This window comes from Pseudonaja textilis, chromosome 1, assembly GCF_049901715.1.
Source record: "Pseudonaja textilis isolate UNSWEBS1 chromosome 1, rPseTex1.2, whole genome shotgun sequence".
Classification (NCBI taxonomy): domain Eukaryota; kingdom Metazoa; phylum Chordata; class Lepidosauria; order Squamata; family Elapidae; genus Pseudonaja; species Pseudonaja textilis.
In genome coordinates, this window is record NC_141990.1 from 148466747 (window position 1) to 148492061 (window position 25315).

The window sequence follows — 25315 nt, forward strand, 5'->3', positions numbered from 1 at the left end:
AAAGTTAGTTTAAAAGTAAGCAGTCTTTTTGTACAGATTGTGTGTGTGAGAGAGAGAAGAGAGAGAGAGAGAAAGCGAACATGGAGGCTTCTCCTTGCAGATTCCTCGCCATACAAGTAGAGCAAGCCTTTAAGATTCAATGTAAAAGGCGCACGGAGCGCCCTGAACAAAGCCAGCTTTGCGCATTTTAAGTCCCTTAGCAAGCAGCCTGCCTGCCTCGAAGCGTTCCCGCCTTCTTCTCCGCCCTCCTTTTTAGCAGCTTCGCTTAATTCCCTTCGAGTCACAGCTCGGTGCGCTCAGCAACAGGATGGGCTCTACGCTTTGCGATTGCAGTAAATCCCCGTTTTGCAGTTTTCGCTTGCTGGGACTACGGGGAGCGTTTACCTTTTAAGTGGTTGAGATTGTATGAAGTGATTAAAACAACAACAACAACGATCTCCCCGATCAGCCATCCGGACCAGTTGGATACCTTTATACAGCTCTTTCTTAAAGGAATCGGGTTGGTGGGTGTTTTTTTTTGCTGAACTTTTTGAAGTTTGAAGTACCGAGGCGTTCCTAAGGGACTAGAAACCTGGTGTGTGTGTGTGTGTTAAAAGCAAATGGCTCACCCGAAAGGTCTCTCCAATGGACATCTACACTGTCGTCAGAAAAAAAATAACTTCTTAAAACACGGGATCCACAAGAAAAACGGCGTGGTTAAGGAAACCAAGGTAAGCTCTACACTCCAGGATCGGCTCCCCAACTTGCCTGGCTTTTGATTTCTCCGCCGTTATTTTAATGGAAACTTTTTTAGATGTACCGTCTGCCCGTCTTCCCCAACGTTAAAAGTTTTCAACCCGCGGCATGTGGTTGCCTAAAGCAAGCCGGGAAGAACTCATTTCCCCTTTTTCTCATACATTGCGGATAATGTCATGGAGAATTCTCCCTTTCATCATAAAACCTGTATAACGTTATTAATTGCTCCTTTAAAAAAAAAGCAAAACCTCAAACTCTTTCTCATAAATGCCAGGTCAATTATGGGTTGTTTTTTTGGCTCTGATTTGCAAATCCATCATTGGCCTGTGCAAGTGAGATGCTTTTGTAGGTTGTTTCACACACCAGCTCGCTTCTCTGCTCTTCTCCGTTGGGAGTAAACTGATGGTATCTTCTTTATTTTGAGGTATTACTGGCGTCCCTCACTTTATCTTTCTCAATTTCAACTTTTCACTGGTAGTCACACCTCTCAGTCACACCTCTCGGAGGCTTCCTGACGAGTTTTTCAGGTGTCATCTTGCCAAACAGGTCTTGACATTGGTTGGAGAAGCAAGGCTGTTTGTGTTTGGGGGTGATTTTCTAACAGAAGATGGGATTTTTGAAAGGTTTAGTTGGAATGAGGAAAAAGGTGGAATGTAGTATCCTTGATCGCAGGTCAGTTAACTTATTGTTTTGATTATTGTAATTAAACTGGTGGTCTGATGCTCAAGGTTGGCATACATCCTAACGCATAAATGTGTAATACAAAACATGGCTTCCCTTCCCTTGCTGCTCCAAATGATCTAAAGATGGCATCAGGTTTGAACAGAATGAATGCTAGCAATATGATGGCTAGTAAGCAGCTCTCTAGAAGTCCCCAGAAAAATATTTCTCCTTAAGATGATAGAGGTTGGGCCAAAAACCCAGTGTGTGCTCCTGTGCTGAGTTTGCAATCCTTTCCTTTGAGGTAAAAATTAGCTTTTCTTATCAATCAATAGCTGAAGAGGCTAGAAATGAAGTAGCCACTTGGGCTTTCTTAGCTGAGGTGGAGTGTCCTTTCTTAAGTTAGTATCTTGTTCCACCTTTCCTGACATTGTTAAATATGTCTGGTGAAATAACAGGTGCTGCTGACTAAATTCCTCAGACTTGACCTTGTATATAAGTATTTCTGATCTTAATGTTCTTATTACCAAAATTTTACTATGACTTATTAAACAGATCCACGCAGGGCCTAACCCAAGGAGTTTCTGTGAGTAGTAATTGCTTGGCGGTAAAAAAAAAAAGGGGGGGGGGAGGAGAGAATGATGCTATACTTTAGAGAGAAGAGCATATATTGTAATATAATACCTAACATACTAAAGTGGTTATAGGAAGCAAAAATAATATTTGATAAATTAATGTTTTTCAAATACAAAGTGGTTTAGAGAGAATTCCTAATAGATTGCAGTGTAGAATTCAAATTTATTGAGGTTTCGTCTTACACTATTCCTGAAGAAATGGGTATTTTCCTAGTTTATCTGAAATAATCCAACTATCTCCCAGAAAGATAATGGAATTTTCCGAAAAACCAGTCATACAGTTCTATAGTGTCTGCTTGTGGAATAATATTTTCTTTCCTTTATTAGAGTGAACAGTTTCTGACTTACATCACCTCACATGTTTGGTATAGAAATCATCAATTTATTGTATATAGTATATGTAAATGTATCTATATTTAGTGTACCATAAGTACATTCATGATTTAAATATTCATTAATGGAAAACTGTTCAATGCTGTTTAGAAGAAAGGAATCTCTGAAATTTACTTATTGAAATCTTTATTAATATTACAGGTTTATATAAACTTATTTCCCTACTAACCAGCCAAAGTTTACTTCAATAACTACTGAATTTTTTTAAATATTCGGGTCATTTTAGTTGTTTTATTTTTTATTTATTACATTTACAGTTAATTTATTTAACTTAGTTGCTGAATTATTTTGAAAATACCATTCTTAATATATGTTTGTTAATTGCCTAACTCCGGGGAAGAATCTAGAAAGAATGAAAACTAAGGACTTCCCATAACGTAATAGTCACATGTTTAGATTACTACTTAACCTTATCACATAAGTCAGTTTTAGATCTTTAGTTGGTTTTGTAAATTCTAGACTGTCACTGTACAAACAAACTTATATGGTTGAAATTCTGAATGCTAGCTAACTATCGTTAATGCTGATTTAAAAGAACTAAAGTTTGCTGAAAATATAAACTCTTGTACCTTGGTCACAACTGACAAAGGTATTTTGAAGTTTTTTCAGTTACAGTCATCCCCTCTCAGTGCATGTTCCCTGAAACTGGCTAGAATAGATCAAATTTGAACTTTCTACAGCAACAACAGTGTAGGTAACTATACAAATTATGTATTTATTAAATTTACAAAGTAATACTTAATCTTGTCAAATGTTCACAGCAGCTTATAGTAAGATACGAGATAAAAATTTGTATAATAAATATAATAGAATGCTATAGAGGTGGGCCTGCCTAACTTCTAAAGGGAGTCGGTTCTGTGTGTTCCATAACATTATTTCCATGATGGAAAAGCACTGTTTTCTGACTTTAGACTTCCTCACCTAATGATGTTAGGATACTATGAACCATTTTTCCTGGGAGGATCACCTTAGCAGAATTGAAATAGTGATCCTGAAATTACCTAAATACAAAACTTATGAAGGCTTTTGTAAGGCAAAACTAATACTTTAAATTGCACCTAGATGCTGGTAACCATTGCCGGACCCACAGTACAGTATAATATTGATCATGGCAAGTAGCATACATTAACAACTAAGCTACTGTATTTTGGACTAACTATAGGTTTTAAATGGCCTTCAGAAGCAACTCTATGAAGAGCACATTACAATACTTTAATTGCATGGGTTTCAAGGACATGAATCATCATTGCACATCAACCTGCAAGAGAGAGAGCTGAAAATAACTCACCCCCCAAGTCTTCCCTCCACAGCATCCATTCCATCCTCATGATGGTTTGGAAGTCTTAAAAAAAATTGACTGTTCTCCAAGGGTCCTAAGGTAAGGTGTTTGTGAAGCCCTGTTGGTAATGCTTTTTTGTTAGAGAAAGTATGCTTTTATTGCTTTCCTTTTATTCTTATTTTGATGTAAAGCCATTATTATTATTATCAAATCAGGCATTCTCTAAATCTCATAAATCCAGCAAATCAGTCTGCCTTTTGAGCACTAGCTATGAGTGGCATTTCAGTCCATGACAGAAACCAGAATGAGCAAACAGTAATTCCATCTTGCTAGGTTCAACTTTAGACCATTACCTCCTATCCAAAACTTAGCAGCTTGCAGGCATGATGATAAGATTTCAGCAACGTCTTTTGTAGATCCAGGGTAGAAATATATAGCTAAATATCAGTATATTGGTTGTATCACCTCTATCGCCTCTAAACTGTGGGGTGACATCTCAAAATGGTGTCATATAGATGCTAAAGAAGGCAAGGATTAGTCTGTATGAATCCCCAGTCTTTCTTCTCCCAGTACCACTGACTAGAATTGCCTACTGGGATAGGAATGGACCCACTTCAGAACACCGCATTGAATCCCCAGAGGGATACCATGGTGGACAGTATCAGCATCTACAAATTGGTCACCTAGGACAAGAAGGGCACACTTTCCCATATCTGGGTCCCAGTAAAGGCCATCCACTGGAGCAATCAATGCTGACTCCATCCCATGCCCAGCTCAACATCTTGCTGAAAAGGACCGTGTAATCTGCTTTCTCTCAAATTTTCTACAGTTGAATCTAAACATGTTCTCTCAAAAAGAAGTTTGTAAACTGGTCTATAGTTTTCAAAAACTGCTGAGTATGAGGAAGGTTTCTTATTGAAGGTTGATAGTATCATCCTCTCCCAAGGAGGAAATCTCAATGGAAATCATACTCTAGGATTAATGCAGTAAGAGAAAGGAAGTTTCCAGATAAAAGTGCCTTATTTTACCAGTTAAAAGATACTGACTTGGTTCACCAGTGCCAAATCATGACTTGTTTTAACCAAGTTTTGCTAAACAAAAAGCTCGTGTAACCTCACAAAAAAGATGTAAATCACATTTTATACATCACAGTAGTTGGATTCTTTATCTTTTAAAACCAACATGACATTAAAAAATAAAAATTGCTTAGAACAATTGAGTCATAGCTTTTAAATCTGTCTAACACATTTTCTGAGGTGAAGAAACAAAATGGAAGGGAAACACTGAGTTTCAGATAGAAAACAATGGCATTTAGTTCTTCCCGATAACACTTCATGGGTGAGGCAAAACAAAATACAATAAATGTAAGGCTGGAAGCAATTTCAGATAAATATGCTATAAACCAGTTGTAGTCCTATTCTTAGTTGCCTTTGTAGAAATGATACTGGAAATTTAAAACTTGACAGTAAAGATTCCAGTATGCTAAGCTGCAATGCTTTTTGGCTTTCACTAAATATGAAGTGTGAACTCAAATATTAGCGATATAAAGCTTGTCATTGTGCCTTAGCATTGGGTATGAAAAATAGAATATCTGTAGCTTCTAGAAAGTGGTGCTTTTATGTTTTTTGAGGGATATCAATTGGCAAAATAGATCCTAAGCTTCATAAAAGCTTAACACTCCCATTTCATAACTTAATCCTCTTTCTGAACCTATTTTAGCTCTTGGCTGCACCTATGTTTAGATTAAGACCATCAACACCAAAACCTACTATCATAGAGGATAGGCCCTGTACTATATTATAATCCATGACAAATTACAAATGTGTTCATACAAAATATTACATTAAATCTCATATGCTTAGTATAATGCTATGGGTTATAGATAATATGCTAAAGTAATATGTAGTTTGTTTGATTTTACCTTAGCCATTGAATAGGGTGCATCATAGATTCTCTTAACTTTCTTGGCTTCTCATATATGATGGATTACATCTGTCACCCCTACCCACCCATTAGGTAAGGAATACTATTTGATATTTGAAAGGACAGATGCAACTAGTGGCTTTCCTTGAAAAGTGCCTTTAATCCATCACCAAGATAGGACAATATACTGGAGATTAAAAGAGTTCACCAAAACTGTCAATTCATTTTTTTATGAATTTCACAAAACAAAAGGAAGGTAGTTGATCTCCCTATGATATTTGCTATCTAGTAATTCCATTTGCCTGACTAAAATGTAATCAGAACCCTAATTTAAAGCAAATTAAAGTGTAGGTGAATAGGTTTTAGAAATCACATGTCCTGTGGAATACTGTTTGTTTTTAATCTATTAGTATTCAGTCTTCTTCCAGTTATTAAATTAAAGTTCATTCAAATTCAGCCTTTCTTCAGTAGGGACTATTTAACTGCTTGGTCATTTAACATCAGGTAACAGCATCCATTCAATCTTGAGCTAAGCAAATAACTTTTGTCAGTACGAGATCACCAGAAATCCCCAAACTGTAGATTAGATTGTGAAATTGAAAAAAAAAATGCTTACAAAACCAGTGACCAATTATTGACAAAAAGGCAATGTGGATTTAATTGAGCTAGATTCAAATAAAAAATTACTTTAACCTCTTGATTGCTTGAATTTTTTACTCTACGTTCCTTTCAGCTTGTATGTTAGTTAGTGTGTCAGTAAGTATGTTAGTTAAGTTATCAGAATTGAATGCAGTATTCCAAGTATTCCAAATGAAGCAACACTGCAATGTTATACTGTATGAAGCATGGAAACTGAATATTTTCAGTTGGATTTCCACAGGTGAATTTGCTTCTTGTCACATTTTATGGAATTATTTTATTATTTATTACTGGATTATTATATTATTTATTTTAAAAATGTACATGGCTGTCCAACTCACTCTCAGTGACTCCGGGCAGCTTATGAAGCTAGAAACCCAATATGCAAACAATAGCGAACAATAACCCCTCACTCCCCTGGTGACAGCAATCAATCAACCAAATAAGTCAGTTGATGCACGCCAACCCCACTTTGGAGTTTATAGTTTTTGTTCCTGCAGATGTAATTCTTTCAGTATAAGTGATAGTGGGTATATTCAAAATTGTTAATTTTCTTATATATAAGGCAATCACAGGATCTTGGTCCTGCATGATGTAAGCCATGCAAAAAATTGGGAAAAATAAACATTTTTTAGAGATTTATGTAGCTAATGGATCTCTAGTTATCCAACCAAGTCTCTCTCTGAAATTGCAGGTAATATATAATGTTCCGTACTACAGCCATTAATCCTACAAATATATAAAATTTATGGAACATATATAAATATATATAAATAATAATGTTCCTATCTGCAGAGCCAAATCCTGTAGTAACCATGTTTTTCTTTTTCTTTTCTCCATTATGCTATTTGTTTCTTGGTGATGCATTTTTTTCTTTTGTACAAATTATCATAATGACACGTAATCCCTTCACAGCTTTATACTGAATTTTATAATCAATTCAGAACACACAATATCGTAAAACTTTTTCCCCCTTTGGCAAACATAAATCCCCATAATTTATCCCCAGAACTGCATCCTTCAATTGCCTCCCCAACACCCACTACAACTTCCCACTACAGTGTCTTCAAAAGAAGAGATTATGGTTTTGTTTGATCACACAGCACTCTTTACCCCCGTAAACCTTAGAACTAGAGAAACAATCCATGGCAGCAGTATTTTACAACCTACCTATCCTAACCAAATACACTAAGATCAAAATACCCAGAATAATGGACCTCAGCAACCTCCTGTCTCACATCCGACTTTCGGTTTGATGGATAAATATATCAACAAAATAGAGGAACACCCACGAGATCACCACTCTCAGTATTGTGGCAGATACTATAATGTAGCATCTAGAAACCATAGCCTTCCTTCAGATAAAACCAAAAGTATAGCTCTGTTATGTGGATGACACCTTTGTCATAATAAAAGAACAATTAGAGAACACACATGAAGCAATCAATATCATCTTCAAAGGAATAAAATTCAGAAGAGAACAAAAACAACAAAACGCTGCCCTTTCTGTATCTTCTTATCAGCAAATTAGAAACACAAGTCTATTAGAAACCACACACATTAACCAAATACTCCACCAGCAAAGTAAACCCAACTTTCCAAAAAAGGTACTAGATAAGAACATTATACAAATTTATTGCAACAACCCAAAGCATCCAAAAAAGGGAAACTGGCTGCTTATACAATTTCTTCCAACAAAGTGGATACCCATGCAACTTTATCTAAAAGTGCCTGATGCTCAACCCACTACGGCACAACCAACACAAGCTATAAAGAGTATAACACTGCCATACCTGAAAGACATCTCAGAAACAAGCGAGATTTTAACACAGTGCCATCATCAGAGCGCACAAACCAACTAAAGTCCTCCAAAACATCTTAAGTAAATCAAAAGATCCAGTAGCCCAAGAAGAAAAAGAACAGGAGTAATACGCAACATATAATATAAAGAATGTTGATAGCCACTATATATGACAAACAGGCAGAAGTCTAGCAGAGTACATCCATCAATATCAACTAGCAATCAAAAGACACAATGATGAAACCCCTTAATTTCATAACACACAGATAACCTTAATTTAAACTGGGAAACTGAGAGCATCCTACACCAAGCTACTGTAAATCCAAAAATGTTAGGGGATTCCTGGAGACTTGGCATGCAGACAAATCAGACCAACAACCCTTAATGGAGACAGTTATGTTCTGAGTTTTAACGGTGTACTGGACAACCTGTGCCTAATTAGGTCATTGTTTTAGAATTATTCCCTTAACTAAAGAGAAAAGTAATGACCGAGCATGGGCAAAAAAGCAATAGAAGTGGGAGTGACTTCCAACTTCTTGCCAGCTTCCCCATTGAACTTTTTTTTAAAAAAATAATTTTTATTCTTTATAAACGAAAAATACAAAAATCTCATTTCCATTAACAGTTATTGTGTCATTGTATATACAAGTTTTTTATTTTGTGACTATACATTATTTTTATCTTTATCCTTCGTCCATTTGTACCACCTCTCCCATGTCATATAGTATTCTCGATCCTCTTTGCCTTTCAGTTCCATAGTGAATTTATCTAGTTCAGCACAGTCTATTATTTTTTGAATCAAAAACTTCATGTGGTGGTATTTTATCACTCTTCCAATTTTGTGCTAACGTGATTCTTGCTGCAGTTAAGATGTGTACATAGACTTTGATAAGGGACTCACTTTTACAAATATGGGAGAAAATTTTAAAAAAGCATTATTTGAAAAGACCAAACTGGATCTCACCTATGGAAGCTATATTATATCCAAATGCAAGGGACATTAAAAAAATGATTAGATATAAAGAATTGGTAGATGAACAGGGGGAATTAAAAACACTGGATAAACTAAAAGAACAAGGGATAATATTAGACTGGTGGGTATATTTGCAAATTCAAACCAAATTTAAGAAAGATGTAAAGGAGCTAGGGATAGATAAAGATTTACAAAAATTGGACCAAATCTTGACAGGCAAAGATATAAAATTTATAACACGAACATATAATTATTTACTGGAGATAGAACTAGAGGAGGAAATTGTTAAGGGACCAATGATTGCCTGGTCAAGAAATGTGGGTCATAATATAAATTTGGATGAGTGGGAAAAGACTTGGACTGAGAACTGGAAGCTGACCTTGTCGACGGCATTCCAAGAAAATCAATATGAAATGTTTTGTAGATGGCACTTAGTGCCGGCATGACTGGTGAAAATGTATCCAACCTTGAAACCAAAATGCTGGAAGTGCAAACAAAAGAAAGGAACGTTTTTCCATGTGTGGTGGCAATGTATAGAGGTCAAATAATACTGGAAGAAAATACAGAGATGGCTTTTTGAGTTTACAAAATATAAATTGAATTTGGAACCCGAAACATTTTTATCAGGTATGATCAGAGGGAATTTGAGTAAAGATAAAAGATACCCATTGAACTTCCTTGTGGGAATCTGGTGGGGAGCATTGAAAATCTTCCTTCCAGGTAAGTGGGTGCTGCTAGATGGGGGAAGGGAATGAGAGATTGTGAAATTGGATGGCAAACTGCCAGCTGTTGCCTGTTGCTCTTCTGGGTTCCAGTGTACACGTGTGCTGGCCAGCTGGTCTTTGTGCGCTCATTTGTGCCAGAAGACCAGGTGGCCAACTTGTGCATGCATGCATGAAGAACACCTGGCATGCCAGAATCCGGAAGCTGCCCTTCCAGGTTTCGCGTTCCCATGCGGATGCACCAGGGAGCTGCTCTTCTGGTTTCTGGTGTTCCCATGTGCACGCACCGGAGAACTACTCTTCTGATGCTCCCCCACGCTCAGGTTCCCGTTTCAGCACTTGATGCCAAAAAGGTTTGCCAACACTGCTTTAAGATAAACTTGATGAGCATAAAAGGAAGCTGTTTTAGAGCCATGCATTTGGAGGAAAGCATTTGGGGAGAAGCCCAAATGTATGTGATGAGGTGAGTTTCTGAGGGAAATCTTCTGAGAGAAATCTTTCTCTTTCCTATGATTGGGTACTTCATGTTTGCCTTGTGCATTTCTTTTAATATTTGCAGTTATGAAAGTCTAAGTGGTATGAATGAAGTCTATAGAAAGTGTGCTGTGGTCACATCTATAGAAAGTGTGCTGTGGCAAATTATCTTCATCTCCTTTGAATTCTGACCACACCTTTTTTTTCTATTTTTTATTTTAATTATAAGAATACAACGCAGTGCAGCCTTTCTGGCATTGCAGTTGTTATACATATATACATTTTACTTCACCATTTACAGTCTTCTTGTTTGATACGTTGTTTACTAATTATTCTAATCATCATAACTACTTAAGTTCCGATCTTGCCTTCTTCTATGCAACCAATGATAGAATTTATTCCAGGTTTCATAGTACGCAGTTTCCCCCTTGTTTTTTAATTCTAGGGTTAATTTATCTGATTCTGCACATGCCATAATTTTCTGTATTATCTCTGTTTCCGGCGGTATGCTTTATATCTTCCAGTATTGCACATATATTATTCTAGGCGCTGTCAACACATGGACTATTAGATAAATTAAATCCTTCCTATAGCCTTCTGATATTATTCCTAGGAGAAAAAATTCTGGCCTAAATGGAATACGCTTTCCACCATTTGTTCCACCCATGTCTGAATCAGTCTCCAATACTTTTTTGCAGCATTGCAAGTCCACCACGTGTGAAAACATGTGCCTGATATATCTTTGCACTTCCAACAATTTGGAGATAGACTTTTGAACATTTTGGAAAGCCTTGCTGGTGGAAGATGCCACCTGTAAAACATCTTATAAAGGTTTTTCTTGTATGCCATGGCCAATGTTATTTTTGTATTGGTGGTCCAAAGTTTTTGCCATTTAGCCACTTCAGTATTATAACCAAAAAAAATTTGCCCATGCCACCATTGTTTCTTTAACATCTTCCTCAAGTTTGTATTCTAATAAATATCTATACAGTACTTTTATTAATTTATCATCGGTAAATGATAAGTTTACCATCAAATATTACCACACCTTTTGTTGGCATTGAGGATTCCAGTTTGGTTGTTCAGAGTCAGCTTAGAGTGAAATAAGTCCATTACCCCTGGCCAAGGTAATATAGACTATCATGATTTTTGCTGGAAAATGCCTACAGCACAAATAACTCAATTGTATACGGCAGATGTGTCCCTTTTATGTTTTATATTACTTTGAGACTACCATATGGAATAGTTATATAATTCCTCCACATGAGCTATCTCATTCTTTCTTGAAGGATGAAAAAGTCTACTGTCATTCTGCATAAAATCCAACTTGCAGTCCATGGTCAATAAAGCACAAATTACAATGCTGATGTAATTGCACTGGCATTTATTTCCGTACTTAAGCACTATAGTTTCTTTATATTCCATACTACACAAGGCCATACTACACAGATAGTTACAAATTGTTAATACATTTAACTTTACTGCTTTTCTTCCACTTAATCACAGGATCTTCTTGTTTTACACCACACTCATCTAGTTCTCAAAGCAAAGTTTATCCATGTATGAATTGAAGGGGGTTGATTTTTTTTTAATCTGCTTTTTAGGGCTGAGTATGCCAGGCCCAAGGGTTACCAAGGTAACTTCCGTGTCTCAAAGAGGACTAGATCCATAGTTGTATTAGTCATTGAACTTGAGTTACTAAAATATATGGATCTGTGATGTATTTTGGACACTATTTTCTCATAAGGGTAATGCTTGTACAATAAAATGTGTCATTTGTGACAGCCTGCTTCTACTAGCCTGGCTTTGTTTTTTGGTTTTATTTTGTTTTGTTTTAGTGACTATTCTCTTTGGTTTTTTTATAACAAATGTAACATTGTCTTAGTTCCTTAAAATATTTCCCTCTCTCTATTCTCCATTGTGGTGGAGATAGCATCCAGGATTGGGTTGTCAGTCTGATTGGACTGAGTCTGTCAGAACTGTGAGGACGCACCCATGTTGCTAAGGGTCCCAGAAATTGACTCAGTTAAGCAGCTAGGACGACATGTTGTTGAGTGCTCTTCGAATTTGAACTTTAACTATTAACAATTAGGACAATCCAATCCTGAATTCTAACTATTTGACAACAGGCTCCCGGTCTACCATCTGAGCGGCTGTCAAAACTCTGATCACTCGGGGCTTCGGCCCAGAGTGAAGTGAACAGATCAGCTGAGGGCTGATTCCATTGAAGTAAGGAGAAGTTTGGATGGTGTGTCTGAGAAGATCTCCACATCCTGGTTGGCTTGGCTTGGGAAGGCTATCGTGCGGTCTTAACATCTGCCAGAGCCTTGTTTGTCTGCGGTGGCGTTTAAAAAGGGCATGAAGGCAGCTGTCATCGGCAAGGCATTTTGACATTTTTTTTGTGCCCTTGCTGTTCAGTGTTTCAAATGGGGTTTGCCCCTGGACCCTTCGGAGGACAGGTCAGCAGTTAAAATTAGAGATAAAAGACTGCCTGTCAGTTAGCTAAAATAGCGGATTCTTCAGAGAATGCCGGCCATGCAGACAGAAGAGTGGAGAAGAAGCCGCCACGCTCTCTAAGCCCTTCCAAAATGAATGTCCCAGCCTCAACAGAAGACCCCAAGCCAAGCGCCAAGACTGCAGGGGCTCGAAAGAGCTCCAAGGCAGCAGAGTGGGACGAGCACCACAGGACAGGGCGCTGAACAGGCTGTGGGCTAAATGACAGAGAGAAGCAGCCCAGGAAAGCCTGGAAGCTGTTCCCAACAGCACCAGTATGGTGCCAAAATGAGGAGCAACTGTTAGGAAGAGGAGCCCCTCTCGTCACAATGACAGAAGGCAGTTGCAGGAAGCTGAAGAGCAATTTAGCTGGCAAGAGCCTGAAATCCCATTTGAATCTTCTGAAGGAAGGGAATCAATGCAACAAGGCAAGCAGCCTGCAACAAGGCAAGCAGCCTGCAACAAGGGTCCAAAGAAGCAGAGTAGCTCCAGAGGCAACTTTTATGCCTACAGCTGCTGGTCTTGGGCCAGCAGCAGGATAAGATGCAATGGGCAGTTTAACATGCAGGCCCTACTTTTGGGGACAGTGAAACAAGGAGTCTCTGCAGCTCTCCCTTATAGCCTCCTATTCATCTTCCAGGCAAGAATTAAGACAAACCTCTCAGTTCCATGATGACAGGTCCTGCTATTCACAAGAGGATTATTACGCTCCCTCACTACATGGCCACTCTGCCCATTCCAATATGGAAGACCAATTAAGAGAGAGATGTCTCTGATGATTAGGGCCTGGATCTGAAGGTCCCATCATTTCGGGCCTTTTTCAACCTGCCTTATTCAAGTTGCTCCTCTTTAAGGCAAAGAATGCCACAGGGCAAGGCAAGGCTCCTGCATCAACTGGCCCAGTAGATGCCTCTGAAGACACCAATGATCCACTCTTCTCAGAGAAGACAGTAACTGCAGATGTCATTCCTGCACCAAAGATGTTCACAACTGTCATCCAAAGACAGTGGCCTTTGCCTGGGTCAGGTCCCAGTCCTTCTTCCCTGGACAAGAGGCTGTTTAATGTGGGAGTGGATCTTTCCAGGGCCCTTGAAGTACCCTCAGTGGATGCCCTAGTAGCTGCCTTGCAATCCATCTCCGACATTCCTGGTGAACCTGAAGACTCATTGAGAGCGGAGGACAAGAGGGCTGAACAGACATTTCAGAGAACTTGCCAGTCAGCAGCTTGGGCAGTAAAGGCCTCCACCGCTGCATCCTTTTTTTAATAGGGCATTGTTTATATGGCTGAGGGAGCTGCAAGAAATGATTCCAACCTATAACCTGATATCTCATCAGCATATTAATAAGCTTCTAGCTGATGTTGAGTTCTCAGCTGATGCCACCCTCAGTGCAGCCAGATTTGCCTCAAAGGCAATAGGATCTTCTATAACATCTCGCCATTTGCTCTGGCTCAAGCAAGGGCAGGCTGATATGAGGTATAAGTGGAGGTTGGCTACTGCCCCTTTCAAGGGGAACAAATTATTTGTTGAAGTCTTGGACAAGGTGCTGGTGGACTCCAAGGACAAGGGGAAGATCTTGCCTTCTAGGTCCAGAAGGAGCGATTTCCACTCAATGCCTTATTCCTGCCACCCCTCCTTTAGGGCACCTGAAGCTAGACGGGGTTTTTCTAGACCTCAGAGGCCTTTCTTTCCCAGGCAGGACCAGCACCAGTACAGAACAGGTAGAAATCACCAGTTCAACAACAAGCAGCCCTTTCGAGGGGCTGGAGGTCATCCCTTCCGACGCCCCAGATAAATCTACTGTCAATTCTCCCATTGGGGGATGTCTGGCCTTGTTTGCCAGGCATGGGGAGGAAATAACCACAGATACCTGGGTCCTAGAGATGCTCCATTCGGGCCTTTCTCTGGAGTTCCTCTCCATTGCCTGAGGTTTTTCATTCATTGCCCTGTTTCTCAAAACAGAGAGAAGAGTCCTCATGGAAACAGCTATTCAGCACCTGCTGGAGATCCAGGCTATTCAGCCGGTGCCTGAGGACCAACAGGGGATGGGATTTTATTCCATCTTGTTTGTAATACCAAAAGCCTCGTGGGGATGGAGGGCAATTCTGGATCTGAAGCGTCTAAACCTCAGGGTAAAATACAGGTGGTTTAAGATGCATTCTCTCCAGGAGGGAATTAAGGAGGGGGATTCCCTTACTTCCATAGATTTAACCCTGCCCATAGACAATTCCTCAGGTTCTGCTATAACAGAAGACATTTTCAGTACAGGGACTTGCCCTTTGGCCTTTCATCTGCTCCCAGAACATTTACAAAGCTATTAGCAGCCCTGGCAGCCCACCTGAGGGCTATCCTAGTCAGAGTCCAGTGTTATCTGGATGACATCCTGGTCCAGTTCTCCTCACCATCTCAAGCAGCAGAGGACTTGGAGATCACCATCCAGATGCTGCAGGAGCATGGCTTTTCTATCAACAAGGCCAAGAGTCACTTCATTCTCACCAGTGGATTGCTCCATCTAGGAGCTGTAAGAGATACCATATCACACAAGGTGTTTTTATCCCAGGAGCATCAGGAGAGTATTAGGGAATTGACTGGGCATGTAAAATCTAAGAACAGGGTTCCCCTGGTTACACTTTCTAAACTCCTAGGTAAAATGGTTTCTTCTCCCTTTTCAGAGGACAGGCAGGAGTTGTTTCCACTTCCAGGTCAGGTTAACCCCTAAAGTCATCAGGTCCTTTAGATGGAGGCTGTCCAAGGCCCTTTATTTAGGGCACTCATTCAAGGAATTTAACTGGCTGGTGTTGACCCCGGATGCCAGCCTTTATGGCTGGGGAGCTCATCTCCAATCCAGGGTGGTCCCAGGCAGAATTGAACCACAACATTAATTGGCTAGAACTCAGGGCAGTCCACCTGGCCCTGAGGCAATTAACAGACATAGTAGTAGATAGGGACGTCCTGGTCATAACTGACAATGTGACCACTAAGGCACATATAAACCGCCAAGGGTGTACACATTCAAGACTCCTGATGCTGGAAGTGGAGCAACTCTGTCTTTGGGCGAAAAGACATCATGTATTGCTCAGAGCTGAGCACATTGCAGGTGTATCCAATGTTGAAGCAGACTGGCTTAGCAGAGCCACCATAGACCATGCAGAGTGGCGTTTGCACCCTGCTTTGTTTCAGGAGCTGTCAGAGTGCTTTGGACGACCAGCAGTAGACCTCTTCACCTCTCAGGACAACTAACAACTCCCAGGATTCTACTCCAGGTTTGCAGTTCTGGGGGTGGAGGGGACGGATGCTTTACACAGCCCTTGGCTAAGGGGGCTTCTCTATGCATTTCCTCCTCTGCCCCGATCCAGAGTGTGATACAAAAACTATTGGGGGAAACAGCAGAACTTATACTTGTGGCTCCTCATTGGCCCAGGCAGCCATAGTTTGCAGACTTAGTAAACCTATCTGTGACCAGCCCTTGGAGGATACCAATGGACAGAGTATCTCTTAGCCAGGGATCATTATTACATTTGGAACCCCAGTGGCTTCAATTGACTGCTTGGAGATTGAGCGGGGATCTCTGATCCAGGACCATTACTCCTCCAAGGTGATACAAACCATTCAGGCCTCCAGGATGCCTTCCACCAATCACATCTATGATGCGACCTGGAGTGCTTTCTAGGAATGGTGCTCATGATCTGGGTTGGACCCTACCGAGGTTACCTAGGTGTTGGATTTTCTTCAAGATGGACTTGACAAAGGCCTGTCTCCCAACACGTTAAGGCAGCAAGTGGTGGCCTTCTGTACTTTCTTTGGGGGGCTCAGAATCCCTATCTAGGCATCCTACGGTCTGCAGATTTCTGAAGGGAGCTACAAATCTGCGGCCTCCAGTGGTTCATCAATATCCAGCATGGGACCTCTCTAAAGTACTGCATTTGCTGACTGAGGCCCCATTTGAACCACTGAGATCTACTTCTCTGCAATTTTTGTCTTGCAAGATGGCCTTCCTGGTAGCAATCACTTTTGCCAGGAGGATTTCAGACTTGGCTGCCTTATCTGTCAGGAAGGACATATATATTTTTCACCCCAACCGAGTTATTTTGAGACTGGACCTTTCGTTCATGCCAAAGGTGTACTCTTGGTTCCACAGAGCCCAAGAACTGGTTTTACCTGATTTCTTTCCGAAACCTTTCCATTCTTTAGAAAACCAGTGGCACACTCAGGACATTTGAAGGGCCATGTGTATTTATGTTAAATGAACTTCTCCCTTTAGGAAGTCTGAATCCCTTTTTATATCTTTTCAACCCTCTACCATGGGTTGCAAAGTCACTTCAACAACTGTGGGGAGATGGATCAGATTATGTATCTCCAAAGCCTACCAATCCCAAGGTCTTGCAGTTCCTCTAAGAATAACAATCCATTTGACAAGAAGTGTAGCCACAACAGCAGCGTGAGCTACTCAAGCCTCTCTGGAGGAGGTTTGCAGGGCGGCAACTTGGGCATCACCCTCTCTGTTCATCAAATATTATAAGCTGGACTCCTTTGCATCTTCGGAGGCAGCCTTTGGATGGAGAGTTCTTCAAAAGGTCCACCCTGTCTAGGGGATTCAGACTGAACTAGGCCCACCCGTAGGGCAGCCAGCTTTGGTATGTCCCAATCCTGGATGCTATCTCCACAACAATGGAGAAGGGTTGTTGGTTCTTACCTTATTAGGATATGACCTTTCTCTTTGGGTGGAGATAGCATCCAGACCCACCCTGATGGAGGTCTGTTCTGAATCAGTGAAGCATGACAACGATAACAAGAAAACACGTCAGTCTGTCACTATTCCTTCGCCAATTTCTGGGGACCCTTAACAACATGGGAGTGTCCTCACATATCTGACAGACTCAGTCCAATCAGCAGCAGCGACTGACAACTCAATCCTGGATGCTATCTCCACCCAAAGAGAAAGGTCATATCAGGTAAGAACCAACGGCCCCCCATCTTTGTCATTTTGTGTATTATACCTGTTAAATTATATACTTGTAAGTTTATCTATGGCATGTCATTTTAAGTACTTCTATAAGTTATGCTAACGTTGGATCCTTACCTGAAATCCTTAATTACATGCTATTTAATCAGATAGCCATTTGAATTGAAAGTGATTGCAAGGTAACCAAGACATTGGCCACTCTTACTATGACTGTTATGTGTGGTAATACCATGAATTGGTGCCTATCATGCAATGAAGTGGAACAACCCAAATGCTCCGTATAATCATAGGAGCACTGAAGAATCCATGTCTGTGTTTCCAAAGTACAAACAAAAGTAGTTTCGTTCATCTCCAGCAAGCTGTCTTTAAGTTAGTAAAGATAGTAAATGAACTGCTAAATAAGAATCTGATGCTCTGTGGAAATATTGAGCCCCCAAATGATTTCCCATTGTGAATAATTAAGGAGATCATCTCTTCTTAAAATAATAAAGTTTGCCCGTTATGTCTGTTAGCCGGTTGCTTAGCCATATTCAGAGAATCTTCCCTGATGAACTTCCATGAATGTTTTTTTAGAGGTTAGATGCACTGCAGAATTCATTTGGCGATGATATGGAGATGCATAGTCAGAAAGAGAAAAGGCAGGGGTCACTGAGGCAAATCAAAGTTTGTTTGTATCATGTTGGTTGGAAGCTAAACTTTTTAGATACTATTGTTAGGATTCCCATGTAGCGTTCCTTAATAATTACTGGCTTCTTATATTGAAGAGTGTATTTTGTTGTGCCCAATTGCATATATAGGAGGTATAAATCATAATAGTTTTAGAAATATTTATGCAGAAGATCTGTCAACCACATTTCATTGCATGATATCACTGATTTGTTTGTAATGGTAAGTTTACTGTCAGTTGCAGTTACCTGTCATTCTTTCAGTTTGAAGAAGCTGAATTAGATGGATCCTTGGACTTTGTTGTAGCTCACATTACAGTATGAATGTACGTAGTTTCCTTGCTTCTGTTAATTAATAGGATACAGGAGAGTACAGGAATTCAAAATTAGAACTCTTGCTGACTTAACAACTTAAGGCCCTAGGTTCTTAGTTCATTTATTATGATAGACTTTTAGGAACCATGTTCATGTAATTATATTCATAAAGCAAGATTGGAAAAATTAGAGGCATTCCTAAACATAGTTGCAAGTTTGCATTTATTAATTTATGATGAGTTGCTTTATCTATGAATAGGGTGCCTTAGGATTGTAGATTTTCATTTGTTTTTTCTCTGAAACTTTTGCTTCCTTGACTTGTGACTAAATCAAGGCTACATAAAATCATTGTAGCCAGGATATTTCCAAAATAGGTAATTATTCATTGAATAAAGGTGTAACATTTGTCAAAATTCTGAAGCAATGGGAGGTCATGAATTGATGTCACGATTCCCAGAGAAAATTAGAAAAAAATATACCTCTTTTTCCTAGTGCTCCAATGCTTGAATTGTGGTAACCGTGTGTTTTACTTGCTAGGCTGCAGATATTGTAGTTAAATGCTAGTGAATAATATGATCTCTCATATATGATTCAATTGTGGATGAGAAGGCCCACTCATACAACTGAGATCTGGGATAAAAAGCTAAATGGTATATGTTTTTTTCTTGGTTCTCAGAAGAAAACTCTGAATTGGGGAAATAATACTTATAATCTAGATGTAGAGTATAAGAGAATGGCTTTGACAAACTTATGGAAGATCTATTATCAGGGCTTAAGCCTATGCCAAGAAAGAGCCACAAAAACGCCTCAGATAGCATCCATCCCAATTCACATGAAGGAGGAGAGGTGGAGTAATAATTCAGAATTGCAAATTCTGTTACTGTAGCTGATTTTATAAAAGTACCATTAGGCTCATAGGGTGTCTGTTTCTTAGTCTGATCTACCTTGTAAGGCTAAAACTTTATCAATTTCCTTTCTTTTTCCAGGCTCCCTTATTCATTCAATTGCCATTCTAATGTTTCTATCTTCATGGACTCTGTTGATGTACCAATTACTTGGTGATAACAAATTTTGTGTAGACACTCTGTTCTTTCTGAAATATTTCAGTGTTCACAATGAGACTGCTATGGTTTGATCAATTCAGGATTTATGGCTGTCAAAACACTGGATGAGATTGCTCCTATTAACTATCCTACAAATTTGCCAGTTCTGGACAGCTTTTTGGTTTACTGAGTACTGGGCCTGACAATCAAGTTGATACCATTGCAATAAAAGCAGCAAAGCAGCAGTTTTGGTGATCAGAGATCTTTTGAGGGAAGAATGAGCCAGAAAAAATTGCCTGTAGGCACATCACATGAACTTTCAGGGTTATTTATTGGTAAAAGTGGTTGTACCCACTGTAGGTTGGATGCCAATTAAACAGATTCTAATATTACTAATGAAAAGTTATCTTGTGAAATGAATTGGGATTCATTTGAACATGCAGGATCTGTGGAAGTAGATAAGATGCTTTTGAGTTCTATGTTGGATCCATATCTTCATTTGGATGTCTAAATGGAGCATAGCTTGTTGGATCTACGAGGTTGTCAATGCTTTATTGAAGGATGGATTGATACCTCCTTCATTGAAAAAGTGATGTGCGCTGTCTTTTGTAGAAGCCAGATGTGCCTGACTTTTGCCCTGTTTCCAATCTTCCTGTTTTAGATTGGTGGAAATACTTTCAGATGATCCTAGAGGAAGCAGATAATGTGGAACCCTTTAGTCAGAGAGAAACACCCCATCCCCATCATGGGACAGAAGCAGTATTGGTAACTAGATGACCATTAAGATCCAGATGGAGGAGTGTGCTCCTCTTGGTCTTGTCAAAACTTTCAGAAGCCTTGATCTCCTAGAATTGGTGACACTGAATTATACATTGCCATTTCATGCCAAGCTAGGAATGCCATGGAGACTGAATTGGTATCTGGAAACTGTGAGAATCCGGATCAGGTAAAACAGCTCCAGTGGCCTAGAGGTGAAGCTCTCGCCTCACAATCAGGAGGCTATGAGTTAGATCCTAGGTAGAGGCTAATATTAGATTATAGATTTATAGACATTATAGATTTTTTCTTTTTTTCTTTTTTTTGCTTTATACATGCTGCCCCTTTGGGATTGGGGCAGGTTATAAATACTATAAATGTCAGGCGCAAACAACCAGGCCCACAAGTGCAGCATTCAAGCAAACTATCTTGTTATGTTCTTCCTGTAACATAGGAATCTCCCCAGTCTGACAGTTCTTCCTGGGAACAATTAGATAAGACTCCAAATAATTCAGGGAGAGGTGGTTCTGTCCTTTTTACACTTGCACGCTGACGCTAAACTAACTCCCTGCTTGATGCCAGAGGTGATTTTCAGCAGGTTCTGACCAATTCAGAGAACCGGTAGTGGAAATTTTGAGTAGTTCAGAGAACCGGCAAATCCCACCTCTGACTGGAGATTTTACAGTATCCTTCCCCTGCCATGCCCAGCAAGCCATGCCCTGGTAGTAAAAAAAAAATGAATTCCGTCACTGCTTGATATCTCCTCTCTGCCAGTTTGGGTGCTTCTCAACATGAAAATAAATACATTATTTGTTGTGGTCAAACAGCTTTCTATTAAAATTTAGACTTCTAGTAACTATCCAGTTTTGCAGAAGCGAATTCAGATGGATTCCAGAAGGTCCTATAGACTATTTTTAAGTAGTATGCCAGGCAGTCTTCTCAGAAGTGGAATATGAAAATGAACCAGATTTAATACAATAATTCAATTAATTATTGAATGATTGATACCAATATCTGGGAAGGTCTTGGAAAAGATAAGCAACAAATCTGCAAACACCTAGAAGTAAACAAATTTATAACCAGTAGCCAACATGGGTTTATCAAAAACAGATCATGCCAAACAAATCTCATATCTTTCTTAAACAATGTGATTAAATTAGTGGATCAGCAAAGTGCAGTGGACATAGTACACTTAGACTTCAGTAAAGTATTTGGTAAAGTAGATCACAATCTACTTGGCAAATTAGAAAAACGTGGAATATAGAGCACCACCACCAGATGGGTTTTTAACTGGCTGACAAATAATATTCAACATGTAATCCTCAATGCAACTACAGACAGATGGAAGGAAGGAAGCAGTGAGGACTCCAAGGTTCTGTTTTAGGCCCCATATTCTTGAATATCTTCTTCAAAGATCTAGATGAGGAATGGAAGGGGAATTCATCAAATATGCAGATACACTAAGCTGGCAGAAATAGCCAACACCACAGAAGATAAGCTCAAGATCCAAAAAGATCTTGACAGACTTATCTATCCCTAACCTGGCTTAACACCAGTAACTGTGAGAAGGATGTTGGAGTCCTAATGGACAATCACTTAAATATGAGACAACAGTGTGCAGCAGCCGCTGCCAAACAGCCAATACTATCCTAGGCTGCATTAATAGAAGGATAGAATCAAGATCATGTAAAGTTCTTTACAAAGCATTAGAACTTGGAATGTTGCATCCAGTTCTGGTCATCACAATATATAAAAGAGAGTGAGACTCTAGAAAGATTGCAGAGAAAAGCAACAAGAATGATTAGGGGGCTAGAGGCTAAAACATACGAAGAATGGTTACGGGAATTGGGTATGAAAAGAAGGACTAGAGGAGACATGATAGCAGTTTTCCAATATTTGAGGGGCTCCTACAAACACAAAGGGGTCCAACTATTTTCCCAAGCACAAAAAGCACAAAAAAATGATGGAAATGAACCAAGGAAAGAAGCAACCTAGAACTAAGGAGAAAATTCCTAATGGTTAGAGCAGGAGTAGGGAAACTTGGCTCTTTTATCACTTATGGACATCAACTCCCAGAATTCTTGAGTGAGCCATAAAAGGTTCCCCATCCCTGGCCTACTGGTTTTTCAGTTGTGGGGGAAATCAATTTTTGACTTGAATGGGACTGTTTAAAATGCAAATGTAGAACATATGTCAATTCAAACAAATTCAACAAAACACAAAAAAAGACAAGGAACAATTTGGATTTTATAATACAGATCAGGAATTAGACAAAATTTTACAAGGAAGTGAAAAAAAGATGATTACCAAAATGTACAATTATTTATTGAAATTTAAAATGGAAGAGGAAACGGTTAAGGAGAGCATGATAACATGGGCTAAAAATTGTGGCCACAATATTGAATTAGAACAATGGGAACGAATTTGGCGAACTAACTATAAATGTTGTCAGTCTCATATAAAGAAAATATTTATAAAATGTTCCTATTGCTTGCACCTCCCACCAGCAAGTTTTGCTAGGATGTTCCCTAATATGTCACCCAAATGTTGGAAAGGTAACTTTAGCCAGGGAATGTATTTTCACATGTGGTGGACATGTCCTAAAGCCCAAAAGTACTGGTCTAAGATACAGACATGGTTAGAAGAGATGACAAAACTAAAGATTAAATTCAACCCAGAGACTTTTCTACTTGGAATGACAGAACCGACATGGAGCAAAAAACACCAGCATCTGATATCACATATCATTACAGCAGCAAGGATAGTCTTGGCCCAAAACTGGAAATCCCCCAAGCATTTATAACACACTCACTGATAATACTTGATTTGCTTGTGATTTTCTGATCATTATTTATGTCAATTGCACATCCAGTTGTACAGCAATGTCGAAAGGGTTTATCCCTGTGTATTTTGCAACTTATTACTACACATAGCATTACGACATTACCAGATCTGCTACTTTTCAGATAGTATTGGGGACCAGGTGTGTCTCCTAACTTTGCATGGCTGTTGAATGTGACTAGCACTTTTATCCATGTAGCTTCCAGACTGAATGACTAAAAACACGCGATGGGGAAATTGTTTGGAAGCCACAAATACAAGTACCAATTTATGGTACTAGGAAGCACTAATAATGCACTTGCCTGGTTAACTCATTGTAAAGTTTGTTCTCATCACACTACACCCAGCAAACAGAAATACAGGACAGCTACTTGGTCCTGGTCATGGGTCATCTGGATTGCAACGTACGGTACTTCTTTGAAAATCTTATTGAACACATTTTTACATATACTGCACTTAAGGAAAAGGGAATAAAATCACTGGCATTGCACACGTAGATTTGCAAGTCCTAGAAGTGATAGGAATTCTGTCAAAATGTGCTGTAGTTTCCATAATGTCTATTTTTTTTTTCCTATTTGGCATCCTCACAGCCCTGGCAGCGTATTTGATGATGACGGTCTCATGTTTTGAGAGAGAGTTACAATATTTACTTAAAGGCATTTTTATTTCATTTCATAAGCCAAAAAATAGCTTCTGGAGGTTGTATTTTTTTTTTACAGCCAATAAAAAGACATTCCTAGCTAATCTAACATGAAAGAAAAACAGAAAAAAGAGATAGGAAGGAAGGAAGGAAGGCGTAAGTTCCTTTAAATTAAATAGAAATTCTTAACATGAAACTATTTAAGGGGAAAAAAATCTGAAAGAACTGGTCTTTTAGCAAAGTTAATGGCTGCAAAACTTGAGCAGTTCCTATTTGCCTGCTTTTATATTCCCCCATTACTTATTCCTTCCTTTATAGGTGGTGATAATTACTGTGATTACTATTGTTATTCTTATGAAATATATATGGATAGCATAGTTTTAATTAAATAAATGTCAACAATTGAAATGTATGATTGGAGTTTTTTTTTTCATGCAACAGTAAGGCTGAGCAGAAAACTAGAAGTATGTCACTACAGTAACAATAATGGCTACTTGGCCTTTTCTTTTTAAATAGTGGTTTTAGAATTATGTTATCTATTAAATAATAAAAAACATATAGTAAGAAAATAGTAGTAAAGTAAATTTGGTATTCGTATTGAATTTTTCTGTTTTTGTATGTCTCTTTCCTATTGCCAAAATGCAAAGTAAAATCAATTTGATAATGATGTTTTTTACCATTTATTTTTAGGGGAAGTATGGCTGAAATATATGCTTCCCCCAAACCTTCATATCAGATTTTAATTTTCTTATTGCTTCCTCTTACTTGTCTAATTATAAAAATTATGCTAAATTGCTCATAGGGGGCTCTGTCAGTCTCCAAGATAGTGTGTGTGTGTGTGTGTGTGTGTGTGTGTGCATGCACGTAAATGCATACATTCACACATAATTTTACTGACATTTTTAATAAACATAGTAAAAGCTAATACGAATTAGAAGAAAAAAGAAATGTTCACTTAATGTGGATCAAGAACTTTTGGACGTTATTGATGTGCCAAAGGTGGATGTCCTGGTTGCTGTTCATGTCCTCATCTGTCATACCACCTGACTCTGAGGAGACACTGAAGGCGGAGGACCTGAAAGAGGAGATGGCTCTCTGCAGAGCACATCAGGCCAACACCTGGGCCATTAGGGCCTCCACGACAGCATTCTTTTTCACCTGAGCCTCACTGCATTGGCTTAGGCAATTGGAGAGAAGGATTCCGCCTGAGGACCTTAGAGTCCACCAGGATCTTAATAAGATCATAGCGGCAGCAGAATTAATGGCAGATACCACACTCACTGCAGCCAAGTTCTCTTCGAGGCCATTGCCTCTTCTGTAACAGCACATAGGCTTCTTTAGCTATGTAATTGGCAAATGGACTCTT

At 39.2% G+C, this 25315-nt stretch overlaps 1 protein-coding gene across 1 annotated transcript in view; it reads left to right on the forward strand.

Annotated features, from left to right (window-relative positions):
• The first annotated feature begins 274 nt into the window (after positions 1-274).
• Positions 275-25315, forward strand: part of SPTLC3 (serine palmitoyltransferase long chain base subunit 3) — a 104085-nt gene continuing 79044 nt past the window's right edge. The window contains exon 1 of the mRNA XM_026710400.2: positions 275-710. Within this exon, the coding sequence (XP_026566185.1) occupies positions 600-710 (111 nt within the window). The 5' untranslated portion in view covers positions 275-599. The remainder of the gene's footprint in view (positions 711-25315) is intronic.